Below are 16,557 nucleotides of genomic sequence, written 5' to 3'. Positions count from 1 at the left end.
AGCTTCAGAAGTCATCGATTGTGTGGTAATGTTACTTTGAAGCTATCTGTCTATGCTTGAAGAAAGCAACCTAGTTAAAAAATGTAAAAAAACATTTACAAAAGATGGAGGCTCTGTCATCTTTGTGTATGTTGGTGACAGGGAAGTCAGGCGCAGGAGAAACCAAATTGGTTATTCTGGAGTATTTAATTTTAAAAACAAACTCCACAACCAAAGTACAAAATAACATGGGTAACATAATATCCGATCGCACACCGATACAAAACACACGTAACATAACATAACAAAAAAAAATCACCGACAATGACATGAGGGGAAACAGAGGGTTAAATACACATGTAATTGATGGGATTGGAAACAGGTGTGTAGGAAAACAAGACAAGACCAATGGAAAATGAGAAACTGATCAATGATGGCTAGTAGGCCGGTGACGTCAACCGCTGAACACCACTCGAGCAAGGAGGGGCATCGACTTCGGCAGAAGTCGTGACAGTACCCGCCCCCCCCGACGCGCGGCTCCAGCTGCGCGTCGACACCGGCCTCGGGGACGACCCGGAGGACGAGGTGCAGGGCGATCCGGATGGACACGATGGAACTCTCAAAGCAGGGAAGAATCTAACACAACCCAGCATCTCTCCTCCGGACCGTACCCCTTCCAGTCCACAAGGTACTGAAGACCCCTCGCCCGACGTCTCGAATCCAGGATGGATCGAACGGAGTACGCCGGGGCCCCCTCAATGTCCAGAGGGGGCGGAGGAACCTCCTGCACCTCAGCCTCCTGGAGTGGGCCAGCCACCACCAGCCTGAGGAGAGACCATGGAACGAGGGGTTAATGCGGTAATAGGAGGGGAGCTTTAAACTATAACATACCTCGTTCACTCTCCTCAGGACTTTAAACGACCCCACAAACCGCGGACTCAGCTTCCGGCAGGGCAGGCGGAGGGGCAGGTTTCTGGTCGAGAGCCAGACCCGGTCCCCCGGTGTGAACACCGGGGCCTCACTGCGTCGACGGTCTGCAGCAATTTTCTGCCGCCGCACGGCGCGCTGAAGGCGGACATGAGCAGCATCCCAGGTTTCTTCCGTGCGCCGGAACCATTCGTCCACCGCAGGAGCCTCGGTCTGACTCTGATGCCAAGGGGCCAGAACCGGCTGATACCCCAACACACACAGAAAGGGAGAGAGGTTAGTGGAGGAGTGGTGGAGCGAGTTCTGAGCCATCTCTGCCCAGGGCACAAACTACGCCCACTTCCCAGGCCGGTCCTGGCAATAAGACCTCAGAAACCTAACCACATCCTGTTTAACTCTCTCCACCTGCCCGTTACTCTCAGGGTGAAAACCCGAGGTAAGACTGACGGAGACCCCCAGACGTTCCATGAACGCCTTCCAGACCCTAGAAGTGAACTGGGGACCCCGATCAGACACTATATCCTCAGGCACCCCGAAGTGCCGAAAGACGTGTGTAAACAGAGCCTCCGCCGTTTGTAGGGCCATAGGGAGACCGGGCAAAGGGAGGAGACAACAGGACTTAGAAAAACGATCCACAATGACCAGGATCGTGGTGTTACCTTGTGAAGGTGGAAGATCGGTTATGAAATCCACCAACAAGTGCGACCACAGCCGTTGTAGAACGGGTAAGGGTTGTAACTTACCCCTGGGTAGGTGTCTAGGAGCCTTGCACTGGATGCACACTGAGCAGGAGGAAACATAAACCCTCACGTCCTTAGCTAAGGTGGGCCACCAGTACCTCCCACTAAGACAGCACATCGTCCACCCAATCCCAGGATGACCAGAGGAGGGTGACGTGTGAGCCCAGTAGATCAATCGGTCGCGGACAGCAGACAGAACATACAGACGCCCAGATGGACACTGAGGGGGAGCGGGCTCTGCACGTGAGGCCCGCTCAATGTCCGCGTCCAGCTCCCATACTACCGGTGCCACCAAACACGAGGCTGGGATTATGGGAGTGGAATCCATGGACCGCTCCTCTGTGCCATACAGCCGGGACAGTGCATCTGCCTTAACGTTCTGGGAACCTGTTCTGTAAGAGAGGGTAAACACAAAACAGGTGAAAAACATGGCCCACCTTGCCTGGCAAGGATTCAGTCTCCTCACCTCCCAGATGTACTCCAGATTGCGGTGGTCAGTCCAGATGAGAAAAGGGTGTTTAGCCCCCTCAAGCCAATGTCTCCACACCTTCAAAGCCTTGACGACAGCCAACAACTCCCGGTCCCCCACATCATAGTTTCGCTCCGCCGGGCTGAGCTTCTTAGAAAAGAAGGCACAGGGGTGGAGCTTAGATGGCGTACCCGAGCGCTGATAGAGCACAGCTCCTATCCCAGCCTCAGACGCGTCCACCTCCACTATGAATTGCAAAGACGGATCCGGATGAACCAACACAGGAACCGAGGTAAACAGAGCCTTCAGTTTCCTAAAAGCCCTGTCTGCCCCAGCTGACCACTGCAAACGCACCGGACCCCCCTTCAATAGTGAGGTAATGGGAGCCGCTACCTGACCAAAACCCCGGATAAACCTCCGGTAGTAATTGGCAAACCCTAAAAATCGCTGCACCTCCTTTACCGTGGTTGGAGTTGGCCAATTACGCACGGCTGCAATGCGGTCACTCTCCATCTCCACTCCTGACGTAGATATGCGATACCCTAAGAAGGAGACGGACTGTTGAAGGAACAGACATTTCTCAGCCTTGACATACAGGTCATGCTCCAACAGGCGACCAAGTACTCTGCGCAACAGGGACACATGCTCAGCGCGTGTAGCGGAGTATATCAGAATGTCATCGATATACACCACTACACCCTGCCCGTGCAGGTCCCTGAAAATCTTGTCTACAAAAGATTGGAAGACTGATGGATCATTCTTCAAACCGTACGGCATGACGAGGTACTCATAGTGCCCTGAGGTGGTACTAAATGCTGTCTTCCACTCATCCCCCTCTCGGATACGCACCAGATTGTACACACTCCTGAGATCCAGTTTAGTGAAGAAGCGCGCCCCGTGCATTAACCTGTTATGGCTAGGGGGCAGTATTTTCACGGCTGGATAAAAAACGTACCCGATTTAATCTGGTTACCACTCCTACCCAGTAACTAGAATATGCATATACTTATTACATATGGATAGAAAACACCCTAAAGGTTCTAAAACTGTTTGAATGGTGTCTGTGAGTATAACAGAACTCATTTGGCAGGCAAAAACCTGACAAGGTTTCAGGCAGGAAGTGGACTGTCTGACAAGGTGTCTTTCTTCTTGTCTCTGTTTATTGAAGAGTGAGGATCTTAGCTGTCCCGTGACACTTCCTACGGCTGCCATAGGGTCTCAGAAGGCGGTAAAAAGCTGAATCTTGGCTTTGCAGGCTCTGGCTGAAAAAAAGTAGCGCGTTTGGGTAGTGGCTGGTTACAGTACTGTGAGACTTTGTTTACTTTCCTCTGTTTAGCGGTCGGAATATTATCGCTTTTTTATGAGAAAAATGGCATAAAAATGGATTTTAAACAGCGGTTGACATGCTTCGAAGTACGGTAATGGAATATTTAGATTTTTTTTGTCACGAATTGCGCCATGCGCACGACCCTGATTTACCATTTCAGATAGTTCTCCAATATCCAATGATAGGCGTGGCGCGAATTACAAATTCCTCAAAAATACAAAAACTTCAATTTTTCAAACATATGACTATTTCACAGCATTTTAAAGATAAGACTCTCCTTTATCTAACCACACTGTCCGATTTCAAAAAGGCTTTACAACGAAAGCAAAACATTAGATTATGTCAGCAGAGTACCAAGCCAGAAATAATCAGACACCCATTTTTCAAGCTAGCATATAATGTCACAAAAAACAAAACCACAGCTAAATGCAGCACTAACCTTTGATGATCTTCATCAGATGACACGCCTAGGACATTATGTTATACAATACATGCATGTTTTGTTCAATCAAGTTCATATTTATATCAAAAACCAGCTTTTTACATTAGCATGTGACGTTCAGAACTAGCATTCCCACCGAACACTTCCGGTGAATTTACTAAATTACTCACGATAAACGTTCACAAAAAACATAACAATTATTTTAAGAATTATAGATACAGAACTCCTTTATGCAATCGAGGTGTTCCGATTTTAAAATAGCTTTTCGGTGAAAGCACATTTTGCAATATTCTGAGTAGATAGCTCGCCATCACAGGCTAGCTATTTTGACACCCACCAAGTTTGACCCTCACCAAACTCAGATTTACTATAAGAGAAATTGGATTACCTTTCCTGTTCTTCGTCAGAATGCACTCCCAGGACTTCTACTTCAATAACAAATGTTGGTTTGGTTCCAAATAATCCATAGTTATATCCAAATAGCGGTGTTATATCCATTACCGTACTTCGAAGCATGTCAACCGCTGTTTAAAATCCATTTTTATGCTATTTTTCTCATAAAAAAGCGATAATATTCCGACCGGGAGTCGTTGTTTTCGTTCAAAGACGAAATAATAAAAACATGGGGTCGCCTCGTGCACGCGCCTCCAGTCTCTGTTCTCTGATCGACCACTATCTAAATGCGCTAGTGTTTTTCAACCAGGGCCTGCAAAGCCACCATTCAGCTTTTTGCCGCCTTCTGAGAGCCTATGGGAGCCGTAGGAAGTGTCACGTTACAGCAGAGATCCCCTGTTTTGGATAGAGATGATCAAGAAGGCCAAGAAATGGTCAGACAGGGTACTTCCTGTACAGAATCTTCTCAGGTTTTGGCCTGCCAAATGAGTTCTGTTATACTCACAGACACCATTCAAACAGTTTTAGAAACTTTGGAGTGTTTTCTATCCAAAGCTAATAATTATATGCATATTCTAGTTTCTGGGCAGGAGTAATAATCAGATTAAATCGGGTACGTTTTTTTATCCGGACGTGAAAATACTGCCCCCTATCCATAACAGGCTTAGTCTGTAAGTCATGTCCGGCTGCAGAGGTCGATGTTTTGGAAACCACAGTGGGATCCACTGAGGGACCAAACAAAGCTCTGTACGTCATTTATCACCTGGTAACTACTTGTCAAACTTTTCTTTGGGTTTGAATTAAACTTTTTTAACTCACTTTTACATATTAACAAAATGTGATAGTTATCAAGAGCAACTACCAGAGTTGTTCACATTTTCAATCACTGTATGAGACATAAAAAACTGTGCTAAGATTTCAGAATAGATTCCTCTGCTAAGAAGGTGAAATATCTAGATAAAAACAAAAAGCTTCCAGCAGGGGACGGCATTCTTACTTCCAAGTTCCGACATTTGACAGATATGTAGTATGACATTCGAAGCTTTTAACATCATCATCACATGGTATTGTTTCTTCGATACAAGCATCGTTACGTTGTGTTGAATCCAGGCCCCCAGGGTCACAAGCTCTGCTTGTCGGCTACTGCGTAGCAACCTAGCGGTGCCAAAAGCCCTGATCTGCCCTAGAAAGCCTATCTAAATTATGATCGCCAGAATGGCCAAACACATTTTTTTTAGATGATTGTTTTGGACTCTAAAATGTGTTTATTATGCTAAATTTTGATCCCCATGGGGAATCACTTTTAAGTTCACTACAAATCGAGACATTTCATTAAATAGTGATCCATTCTGACTACTACATTTGTCATCACACAGCACTACGTGCTAACACAGACCAATGACGGGCCGGCAGGCTACGAATAGGCTCCTGGCTGACTCTCTCAGGCAGGATGAAAATTAATACATTGACCATGATCCTTTGCTAGTTACAGCTATATTCATGATCCTTGGCGCTTCAAATCAAAATACTTCCGGCTTCATGCGCCATAAGGAGTTTTCCATTGGAATACATGGATGACGTCAGCGCTATCGCGATCAACTGGTTCTTTAATGTCTATGGTTGAATCAGTAGTGCTTTGAAAACTGCATCGGAGCATCAGTCCTCCGGTATGAATCGTCCCATCACTACATATTCTAATATAATAATAATATTAACATAGCTAATTAGATACATTAATAAAATGGTAACTATTACAACTTTGGGATTTACATGGACTCTTGAGGAATTTATACACCTCTGTAAGCATCATTGAAGTTACAAAACTGTCAGTGTTCAACATTAACATGTGATAACAATACACCAGTCTCAATCTTGTTTTATGCTAAGAGTCCCAAAAACGAGAACCAAGCTTCTAAAAAGGAAATTTCAGCACCCTAGTCTTGGAATTCCCGCCAAGCCAACCAAAAAGTCCAGGACCTGGTGTCCCTGGAGGAGTTCAAAGGACAAATAGATGAACAGAAATGCAATTATTTCTAACTACTAGCATGGGTTGCCTTATGTAAGGAAATACACACACATATCCACTGTTTGTTTGCTATTACATTTGTGTTGTTGTCTTCTGTCTGTGTTGTCCATTTTGCCTTAAATTGTTTTTTTTTGTTTTTTTCGTCAGCCACCGCCCCACCGGAAGCCTTTTGCCGCTAACCAGGCCTAGCCTGGTTAAATAAATAACAATAAAAAACAGAACAGATGAACAGGAATGCCATTTACTCTAACGGGTGGCCAAAAAAGTTAAATCTGTAAGCCATGGCCCTAATCTGCAGCCTGAGGTTCCCCCAGGAACCCTTTGCAACATTGAAATGTTAAAGGTTCCTCCAAGAACCCCTCAACTAACCAAAGGTGCAAATATGAACAATTGGCCAATGGCAATGGTTCCTTGAGGAACTCCAGTTGTTCCTTGAGGATCTCAGGGGTTCCTCGAGTCACCACTAATTCTAAGAGTGGATCACTGCTACTCCAAGGCCCTCCCCGGCCCTCCTTTCAGCAAATCTGACCACGACTCCCTTTTGTGTGTATAGGAGATGTTGTACCTACTGTGACTATTAAAACCTACCCTAACCAGAAACCGTGGGCAGATGGCAGCATTCACGCAAAATTGAAAGCGCGAACCACCGCATTTAACCATGAAAAGGTGACTGGGATTATGGCCGAATACCAGCAGTGTAGTTATTCCCTCCGCAAGGCAATCAAAGAAGTGAAATGTCAGTACAGAGACAAAGTGGAGTCGTAATTCAACAGCTCAGACACGAGACGTATGTGACAGGGTCTACAGACAATCACGGACCACAAAAGGAAAACCAGCCACGTCACGAACACCGACGTCTTGTTTCCAGTCAAACTAAACACCATCCTTGCCCGCTTTGAGGATAATACAGTGCCACGGACGCGGCCCGCTACCAAGGACTGTGGGCTCTCCTTCCCCGTGGCCAACGTGAGTAAGACATTCAAACGTGTTAACCCTCGCAAGACTGCCGGCCCAGACGGCATCCCTAGCCGCGTCCTCAGAGCATGTGCAGACCAGCTGGCTGGTGTGTTTACGGACATATTCAATCTCTCCCTATCCCAGTCTGCTGTCCCCACATGCTTCAAGATGGCCACCATTGTTCCTGTACCCAAGAAGGCAAAGGTAACAAAACTAAATGACTATCCCCACCTCCCCCCCCGTAGCACTCACTTCCGTCATCATGAAGTGCTTTGAGAGACTAGTCAAGGATCATATCACCTCCACCTTACCTGTCACCCTAGACCCACTTCAATTTGCTTACCACCCCAATAGATCCACAGCATGCAATTGCCTTCACATTGCACACTGCCATATCCCATCTGGACAAGAGGAATACCTATGTAAGAATGCTGTTCATTGACTATAGCTCAAAATTCAACACCATAGTACCCTCCAAGCTCATTATTAAGTTTGAGGCCCTGGGTCTCAACCCCGCCCTGTGCAATTGGGTCCTGGACTTGCTGACGGGCCGCCCCCCGGTGGTGATGGTAGGAAACAACATCTCCACTTCGCCGATCCTCAACACTGGGGCCCCCAAGGGTGCGTGCTCAGCCCCCTCCTATACTCCCTGTTCACCCATGACTGCGTGGCCATGCACGCCTCCAACTCAATCATCAAGTTTGCAGACGACACAACAGTAGTAGGCTTGATTACCAACAATGACGAGACACCCTACAGGGAGGAGGTGAGGGCACTTGGAGTGTGGTGTCAGGAAAACAACCTCTTACTCAACGTCAACAAAACAAAGGAGATGATCGTGGACTTCAGGGAACAGCAGAGGGAGCACCCCCTTATCCACATCGATGGGACAGCAGTGGAGAAGGTGGAAAGTCTTAAGTTCCTCGGAATACACATCACGGACAAACGTAAATGGTACACCCACACAAACAGTGTGGTGAAGAAGGCGTAACAGCGCCTCTTCAACCTCAGGAGGCTGAAGAAATGTGGCTTGTCACCTAAAACCCTTATAAACCTTTACAGATGCACAATTGAGAGCATCCTGTCAGGCTGTATTACCGCCTGGTACGGCAACTGCACCGACCACAACCGCAAGGCTCTCCAGACGGTGGTGCGGTCAGCACAACGCATCACCGGGGGCAAACTACCGGCCTTCAGGACACCTACAGCACCCGGTGTCACAGGAAGGCCAAAAATATCATCAAGGACAACAACCACCCGAGCCACTGCCTGTTCACCCCGCTACCATCAAGAAGGAGAGGTCAAAACAGGTGCATCAAAGCTGGGACCGAGTGACTAAAAAACAGCTCCTATCTCAAGGCCATCAGACTGTTAAACATCCATCACTAACACAGAGAGGCTGCTGCCTGCATACAGACTTGCAATCATTGGCCACTTGAATAAATGGGTCACTAGCTACTTTAATAATGCCCCTTTAATGATGATTAAATATCTTGCATTACTCATCTCATGTGTAAATACTGTATTTTATACCATCTATTGCATCTTGCCTATGCCGCTCTGTCATTGCTCATCCATATATTTTTATGTATATACAGTTGAAGTCGAAAGTTTACATACATTTAGGTTGGAGTCATTAAAACTTGTTTTTCAACCACTCCACACATTTCTTGTTAACAAACTATAGTTTTGGCAAGTCGGTTAGGACATCTACTTTGTGCATGACACAAGTAATTTCCAACAACTGTTTACAGATTATTTCACTTATAATTCACTGTTTCACAATTCCAGTGGGTCAGAAGTTTACATACACTAAGTTGACTGTGCCTTTCAACAGCTTGGAAAATTCCAGAAAATTATGTCATGGCTTTAGAAGCTTCTGACAGGCTAATTGACATAATTTGAGTCAATTGGAGGTGTACCTGTGGATGTATTTCAAGGCCTACCTTCAAACTCAGTGCCTCTTTGCTTGACATCATGGGAAAATCAAAAGAAATCAGCCAAGACATCAAAAAAACTATTGTAGACCTCCACAAGTCTGGTTCATCCTTGGGAGCAATTTCCAAACTCCTGAAGGTACCACGTTCATCTGTACAAACAATAGCATGCAAGTTTAAACACCATGCGAACACGCAGCCATCATACCGCTCAGGAAGGAGACACGTTCTGTCTCCTAGAGATGAACGTGCTTTGGTGTGAAAAGTGCAAATCAATCCCAGAACAACAGCAAAGGACCTTAAAATAATTTAAAGGCAATGCTACCAAATACTAATTGAGTGTATGTAAATTTCTGACCCACTGAGAATGTTATGAAAGAAATCAAATCTGAAATAAATCATTCTCTCTACTATTATTCTGACATTTCACATTCTTAAAATAAGTGGTGATCCTAAGTGACCTAAGACAGGGAATTGTTACTAGGATTAAATGTCAGGAATTGTGAAAAAAACGGAGTTTAAATGTATTTGGTTAAGGTGTATGTAAACATCCGACTTCAACTGTATCCTTATTCCATTCCTTTACTTAGATTTGTGTGTATTAGGTAGTTGTTGTGGAATTGTTTGATTAGATGTTAGATATTGCTGCAACGTCGGAACTAGAAGCACAAGCATTTCGCTACACTCGCAATAACATCTTCTAGCCATGTGTATGTGACCAATACAATTTGATTTGATTTGTAGAGCTGATACCTACATGTATGTGTGTGGTGTGTGTGTGCGTGCGTGCGTGTGTGTATGTGTGTTCGTGCATGCCTGTGTGCAGTCCCTGTCTTAGTGGTATGGCTTTGAGGAGATAAAGTGGGACTATTTCCACCACAGTCTCTCCTTTCCTCCACATCAGTATATATAGAGGGAGAGAAGGGGAATCTAGAGGGAGAGTGTGGATAATTCAAGAAGAGAGAGAAAGAGAGAACCATATGGAATAGAGAGAGAAAGAGAGGACCATATGGAATAGAGAGAGAAAGAGAGGACCATATGGAATAGAGAGAAAGAGAGGACCATATGGAATAGAGAGAGAAAGAGAGGGCCATATGGAATAGAGAAAGAGAGGACCATATGGAATAGAGAGAGAAAGAGAGAACCATATGGAATAGAGAGAGAAAGAGAGGACCATATGGAATAGAGAGAGAAAGAGAGGACCATATGGAATAGAGAGAGAAAGAGAGGATCATATGGAATAGAGAGAGAAAGAGAGGATCATATGGAATAGAGAAAGAAAGGAGAGAGAAGGGGGAGAGTAGTGTGTAAGAGCAAGGGAGGAGATAGGAGTGTGTATGAGCGAGGTGTGGAGAGAGGACAATGTATGAGCAAGGGAGGAGAGAGGTGTGTGTATGAGCGAGGGAGGAGAGAGGAGTGTGTATGAGCCAGGTGAGGAGAGAGGACTGTGTATGAGCGAGGGAGGAGAGAGGAGTGTGTATGAGAGAGGTGAGGGAGGAGAGAGGAGTGTGTATGGCAACACTTGTCCTGGGTGATAATGAGCTCCAGCATGGACATCCATCCGCTCAACAGAAAGACAGGAAAACAACACAACAGCAGAAATGCTCTGCTCCTCATTCTGGAGTATGGGATCAACACTGTGACACTATGTCTCTCTGAGTGTGTGTGTGTGTGTGTGTGTGTGTGTGTGTGTGTGTGTGTGTGTGTGTGTGTGTGTGTGTGTGTGTGTGTGTGTGTGTGTGTGTGTGTGTATGATTTGCGTATCCTGAAAATAATTTTGTATGAAAGTGTGCGGTCCCTGTATGCTCACTGTGTGCGTGTGTGTGTGCATGCGTTTGAGTGTGTGTGTGTGGTCAGTGCAGACTCACGTGATAGTGTCGATCATGTCCAGGCCCATCTCTACACAACAGTGTGCATGGTCTGCCTTGGGTTGGGTCAGACCTGACACACAGTAGTAACAGTCCCCCAGAATCTTTATACGCCGACAGTGGTTCTCCTGGTGAGAGGGGGGGAGGGGTAGAGGGAGAGGGAGGGAAGAAGAGGGAGGAGTTGGAGAGGGAGAGAAGAGCGGGGTAGAGGAGAGAGTGGGAGAGGGGGGGCAGAGTGGTGGAAGAGGGGGAGGAGAGAGAGGGGTGGAAGAATGGGGAGAGAGAGGAAGAGAGAGAGAGCAATGGAGAGGTAAAGACATGGGGAGGTAGAGAAACAGAGGACAATGGAGAGGTGAAGACATGGGGAGGTAGAGAGACAGAGAGCAATGGAGAGGTGAAGAAATTGGGAGGTAGAGAGACAGAGAGCAATGGAGAGGTGAAGACATGGGGAGATAGAGAGACAGAGAGCAATGGAGAGGTGAAGAAATTTGGAGGAAGAGAAACAGGGCAATGGAGAGGTGAAGACATGGGGAGGTAGAGAGACAGAGGGCAATGGAGAGGTGAAGACATGGGGAGGTAGAGAGACAGAGAGCAATGGAGAGGTGAAGACATGGGGAGGTAGCCAAAAAAAGAGGACAATGGAGAGGTGAAGACATGGGGAGGTAGAGACAGAGAGCAATGGAGAGGTGAAGACATGGAGAGGTAGAGAGACAGAGAGCAATGGAGAGGTGAAGACATGGGGAGATAGAGAGACAGAGAGCAATGGAGAGGTGAAGAAATTGGGAGGAAGAGAAACAGGGCAATGGAGAGGTGAAGACATGGGGAGGTAGAGAGACAGAGGGCAATGGAGAGGTGAAGACATGGGGAGGTAGAGAGACAGAGAGCAATGGAGAGGTGAAGACATGGGGAGGTAGCCAAAAAAAGAGGACAATGGAGAGGTGAAGACATGGGGAGGTAGAGACAGAGATCAATGGAGAGGTGAAGACATTCGGAGGTAGAGAGACAGAGAGCAATGGAGAGGTGAAGACATGGGGAGATAGAGAGACAGAGAGCAATGGAGAGGTGAAGAAATTTGGAGGAAGAGAAACAGAGGACAATGGAGAGGTGAAGACATGGGGAGGTAGAGAGACAGAGGTCAATGGAGAGGTGAAGACATGGGGAGGAAGAGAGACAGAGAACAATGGAGAGGTGAAGACATGGGGAGGAAGAGAGACAGGAATGTTTATGATTGCAAACAGTGATGATCAAAAAAAGGGTCCTTCTCAGTCAAAACCTGTAACAGGGCTTCCATGATAAACCTGCAACAGGGCTTCCATGATATGTCTTCCTGTTACAGGGCTTCCATGATAAACCTGTAGCAGAGCTTCCATGATAAAACTGTAGCAGAGCTTCCATGATAAACCTTTCTCAAGCATCAAGTTTTATTAGTCATATGTACAGTCGTTGCCAAAAGTTTTGAGAATGACACAAATATGAATTTTCACAAGTCTGCTGCCTCAGTGTCTTTAGATATTTTTGTCAGATGTTACTATGGAATACTTAGGTATAATTACAAGCATTTCATAGATGTCAAAGGCTTTTATTGACAATTACATGAAGTTGATGCAAAGAGTCAATATTTGCAGTGTTGACCCTCTGCAATCTGCCCTGGCATGCTGTCAATTTACTTCTGGGCCACATCCTGACTGATGGCAGCCCATTCTTGCATAATCAATGTTTGGAGTTTATCAGAATTTATGGGTTTTTGTTTGTCCACCCACCTCTTGAGGATTGACTACAAGTTCTCAATGGGATTAAGGTCTGGGGAGTTTCCTGGCCATGGACCCAAAATATCGATGTTTTGTTCCCCGAGCCACTTAGTTATCACTTTTGCCTTATGGTAAGGTGCTCCATCATGCTGGAAAAGGCATTGTTCGTCACCAAACTGTTCCTGGATGGTTGGTAGAAGTTGCTCTCGGAGGATGTGTTGGTACCATTCTTTATTAATGGCTGTGTTCTTAGGCAAAATTGTGAGTGAGCCCACTCCCTTGGCTGAGAAGCAACCCCACACATGAATGGTCTCAGGATGCTTTACTGTTGGCATGACACAGGACTGATGGTAGCGCTCACCTTGTCTTCTCCGGTGTCGTGTCTTTGGCTATGCCGGATTAAGTCATATGACATGCTATTCTATAAAATCATTTCTCTGTAATTAATATTAACTGATTAAGCTAATCAGGTAGATAATTAACTAGAAAGTCGGGGCACCACAAAATAATGTTTATAGAGCTTTTATCTTCCGAATAAACTCCTAAAGACCAAGTAATCTTTTACATCAATAGCAGTCAATATTTAATCGTCACTTTGTTTAGTCTCATCTGAAAATTGTACATTCTTAGTTATCTTCATGAACCCTGGCTAACAAGTTGAATCAGCAATACAAATTTGGTTTAATTAGTTATTTATTAAATACCTAACTAATTACACAGAATTACATCTACACAGAATGGATCATACATTGATTACAAATTATGTCATAAAGAAAACGCCCTGGTGGACGGAGCCGACATGACGGCTGGTTACACAAAGGAAAGGGGGTTGGGTTTGAGTGAAAGAGCGGGAAGACTGAGTAACAAAGGGAGAAGCTATGCTATCGTAAATACAATATCTTATACATTCTAAATTACTGCCCATTTGAAAAAGAAGAATGCAATAAATATTTACTCTGAGCTGCGCTTGGGTAGATTGGTCGTTGATGGAAGGCCGGTTTGTCCTTTATGGATCTCTGGTCCTCTGAAGACTGTCTAGTGGTGAACTGGAGCATGGTAGAATGAATACTCTGTCCGTCCTCTCCTAGCCCACGTTTAACGGGTGGAGGGGGTAGCACTTCTTTAGTGAATAAGAGTTCAAAGTTCATACCAAGTTGCCATGCTATATGCGCATGCTATATTCTGGCTGGTATAGTTGAAATTCATCCTTCCAGCATGTAGGTTGTCACCTTCACATTGGAATTCGATGCTAATTTCGTTAGGTTCTCTAAGGTTGGCTTTGTTCTGTAGGTGGTCTTTGTCCATTCAAAGTGGTGACCTCAAGTCCACACGTCCTTGAACCAGCTTATTATCTGAGCCCTTTTAATGTAGGACTGTCGCCCTAATGTCTTCGTAACGCAAAGTTACATTTTCGGCTTTATATAGGAGGGGAGAGAAAGGCGTGTTTCATAGATTATAACCAATGTCTCTTCACATGGGCGGGGCCACTGAGTGAGCAGAGCTTTAACCTTATGAAAACCCAATTCTCTCATTTGGAAGGTAAAATTACATTTAATATTTTCACAAATAGTTTCATATTTAAACATTTAAATTGCACAAGAATTCCATGTGAATCTGATAACTATAATGTGTAGACTTTCCAAGATACAGTTTATGTCATCCTATCATTAGTAATAATGTCTCAGACGCCAAATGATCTGGCATAATAATCATTAAGTACCAACGCATATTTTCAACTGGTTGGATTACCGAAATATGGTTCCTTTCCCCCACCTTTTGATGTTCTCAGACTCTATATGTTTAACAAAGGCTTTTCAAGAGTCCTTCTGTAGAGTCAAGAGAGAGGAAAGGGAGAAAGGTATTTATGGGGGGGGTCATAAACCTCACCCACAGGCCAACGTCATGACACCGGACAAGCTTTTTTCCGGATGCCCCAAACAATCGGAAAGGGGATTCATCAGAGAAAATTACTTTACCCCAGTCCTCAGCTGTCCAATCCCTGTACCTTTTGCAGAATATCAGTCTGTCCCTGATGTTTTTCCTGGAGAGAAGTGGCTTCTTTGCTGCCCTTCTTGACAACAGGCCATCCTCCAAAAGTCTTCGCCTCACTGTGCGTGCAAATGCACGCACACCTGCCTGCTGCCATTCCTGAGCAACCTCTGTACTGGTGGTGCCCCGATCCCGCAGCTGAATCAACTTTAGGAGACGGTCCTGGCGCTTGCTGGACTTTCTTGGGCCCCCTGAATCCTTCTTCACAACAATTGAACCACTCTCCTTGAAGTTCTTGATGATCTGATAAATGGTTGATTTAGGTGCAGTCTTACTGGCAGCAATATCCTTGCCTGTGAAGCCCTTTTTGTGCAAAGCAATGATGACGGCATGTGTTTCCTTGCAGGTAACCATGGTTGACAGAGGAAGAACAATGATTCCAAGCATCACCCTCCTTGAAGCTTCCAGTCTGTTATTCGAACTCAATCATCATGACAGAGTGATCTCCAGCCTTGTCCTCGTCAACACTCACACCTGGGTTAATGAGAGAATCACTGACATGATGTCAGCTGGTCCTTTTGTGGCAAGGCTGAAATGCAGTAGAAATGTTTTTTTGTGGATTCAGTTCATTTACATGGCAATTAATTGCAATTCATCTGATCACTCTTCATAACATTCTGGAATATATGCAAATTGCCATCATACAAACTGAGGCAGCAGACTTTGTGAAAATTAATTTTTGTGTCATTCTCAAAACTTTTGGCCACGACTATACAGGATACACATGGTATACACCGTCCAACGAAATGCTTACCTGCAGGTTCCTTCTCTACAAACAACAATAAGAAATGATAATATATAAGAATATGAACATAAAGTGCCTCAGTGGAATCTAATAAACATTTTAGCATCAGTATAATACATGAAGGCACAATTCATAGTACAAAATGTACATTTGTTTTGGGGAAGGGGGAGTTGGGAGGCAAGTGTTTAAATCGTGAAGTATTTAATATTAAGTCTGGTAAGTGGTGTGTATGTGTGTGCATGTCTGTCTGTCTGTCTGTCTGTCTGTCTGTCTGTCTGTCTGTCTGTCTGTCTGTCTGTCTGTCTGTCTGTCTGTCTGTCTGTCTGTCTGTCTGTCTGTCTGTCTGTCTGTCTGTCTGTCTGTGTGTGTGGGGGGGGGGGGGGACATGGGGACAAAGATTGTACTTTTTTGGAGAAATGTCCTCTGGTCTGATGAAACAAAAATATCGCTGTTTGGCCATAATGACCATCGTTATGTTTGGAGGAAAAAGGAGGAGGCTTGCAAGCCGAAGAACACCATCCCAACCATGAAGCACGGGGGTGGCAGCATCATGTTGTGGGGGTGCTTTGCTGCAGGTGGGACTGGTGCACTTCACAATATAGACGGCATCATGAGGATGGAAAATTACGTGGATATATTGAAGCAACATCTCAAGACATCAGTCAGGAAGTTAAAGCTTGGTTGCAAATGGGTCTTCCAAATGGACAATGACCCCAAGCATACTTCCAAAGTTGTGGCAAAATGGCTTAATTAAAACCTTTTCGGGCTAGTGGGCCCTATTTTCACGTCCTGATGAAAAGCATGCCCAAAGTAAACTGCCTGCTACTCAGGCCCAGATGCTAGGATATGCATATAATTGGTATATTTGGATAGGAAACACTCTAAAGTTTCTAAAACTGTTAAAATTATGTATGTGAGTATAAAACAACTTATTGGGCAGGCAAAACCCC

The 16,557-nt window shown here is 45.2% G+C and overlaps 1 protein-coding gene across 1 annotated transcript in view; it reads right to left on the bottom strand.

Annotated features, from left to right (window-relative positions):
- Nucleotides 1-16,557, bottom strand: part of adcy1a (adenylate cyclase 1a) — a 167,819-nt gene that overhangs the window by 36,746 nt on the left and 114,516 nt on the right. Inside the window, exon 5 of the mRNA XM_045687762.1 lies at nucleotides 11,066-11,193. Within this exon, the coding sequence (XP_045543718.1) occupies nucleotides 11,066-11,193 (128 nt within the window). The remainder of the gene's footprint in view (nucleotides 1-11,065; nucleotides 11,194-16,557) is intronic.

This window comes from Salmo salar, chromosome ssa10 (assembly GCF_905237065.1).
Source record: "Salmo salar chromosome ssa10, Ssal_v3.1, whole genome shotgun sequence".
Classification (NCBI taxonomy): Eukaryota; Metazoa; Chordata; class Actinopteri; order Salmoniformes; family Salmonidae; genus Salmo; species Salmo salar.
Note: the sequence above shows the minus strand (reverse complement) of the source record. Positions and strands in the feature narration are given on the sequence as shown.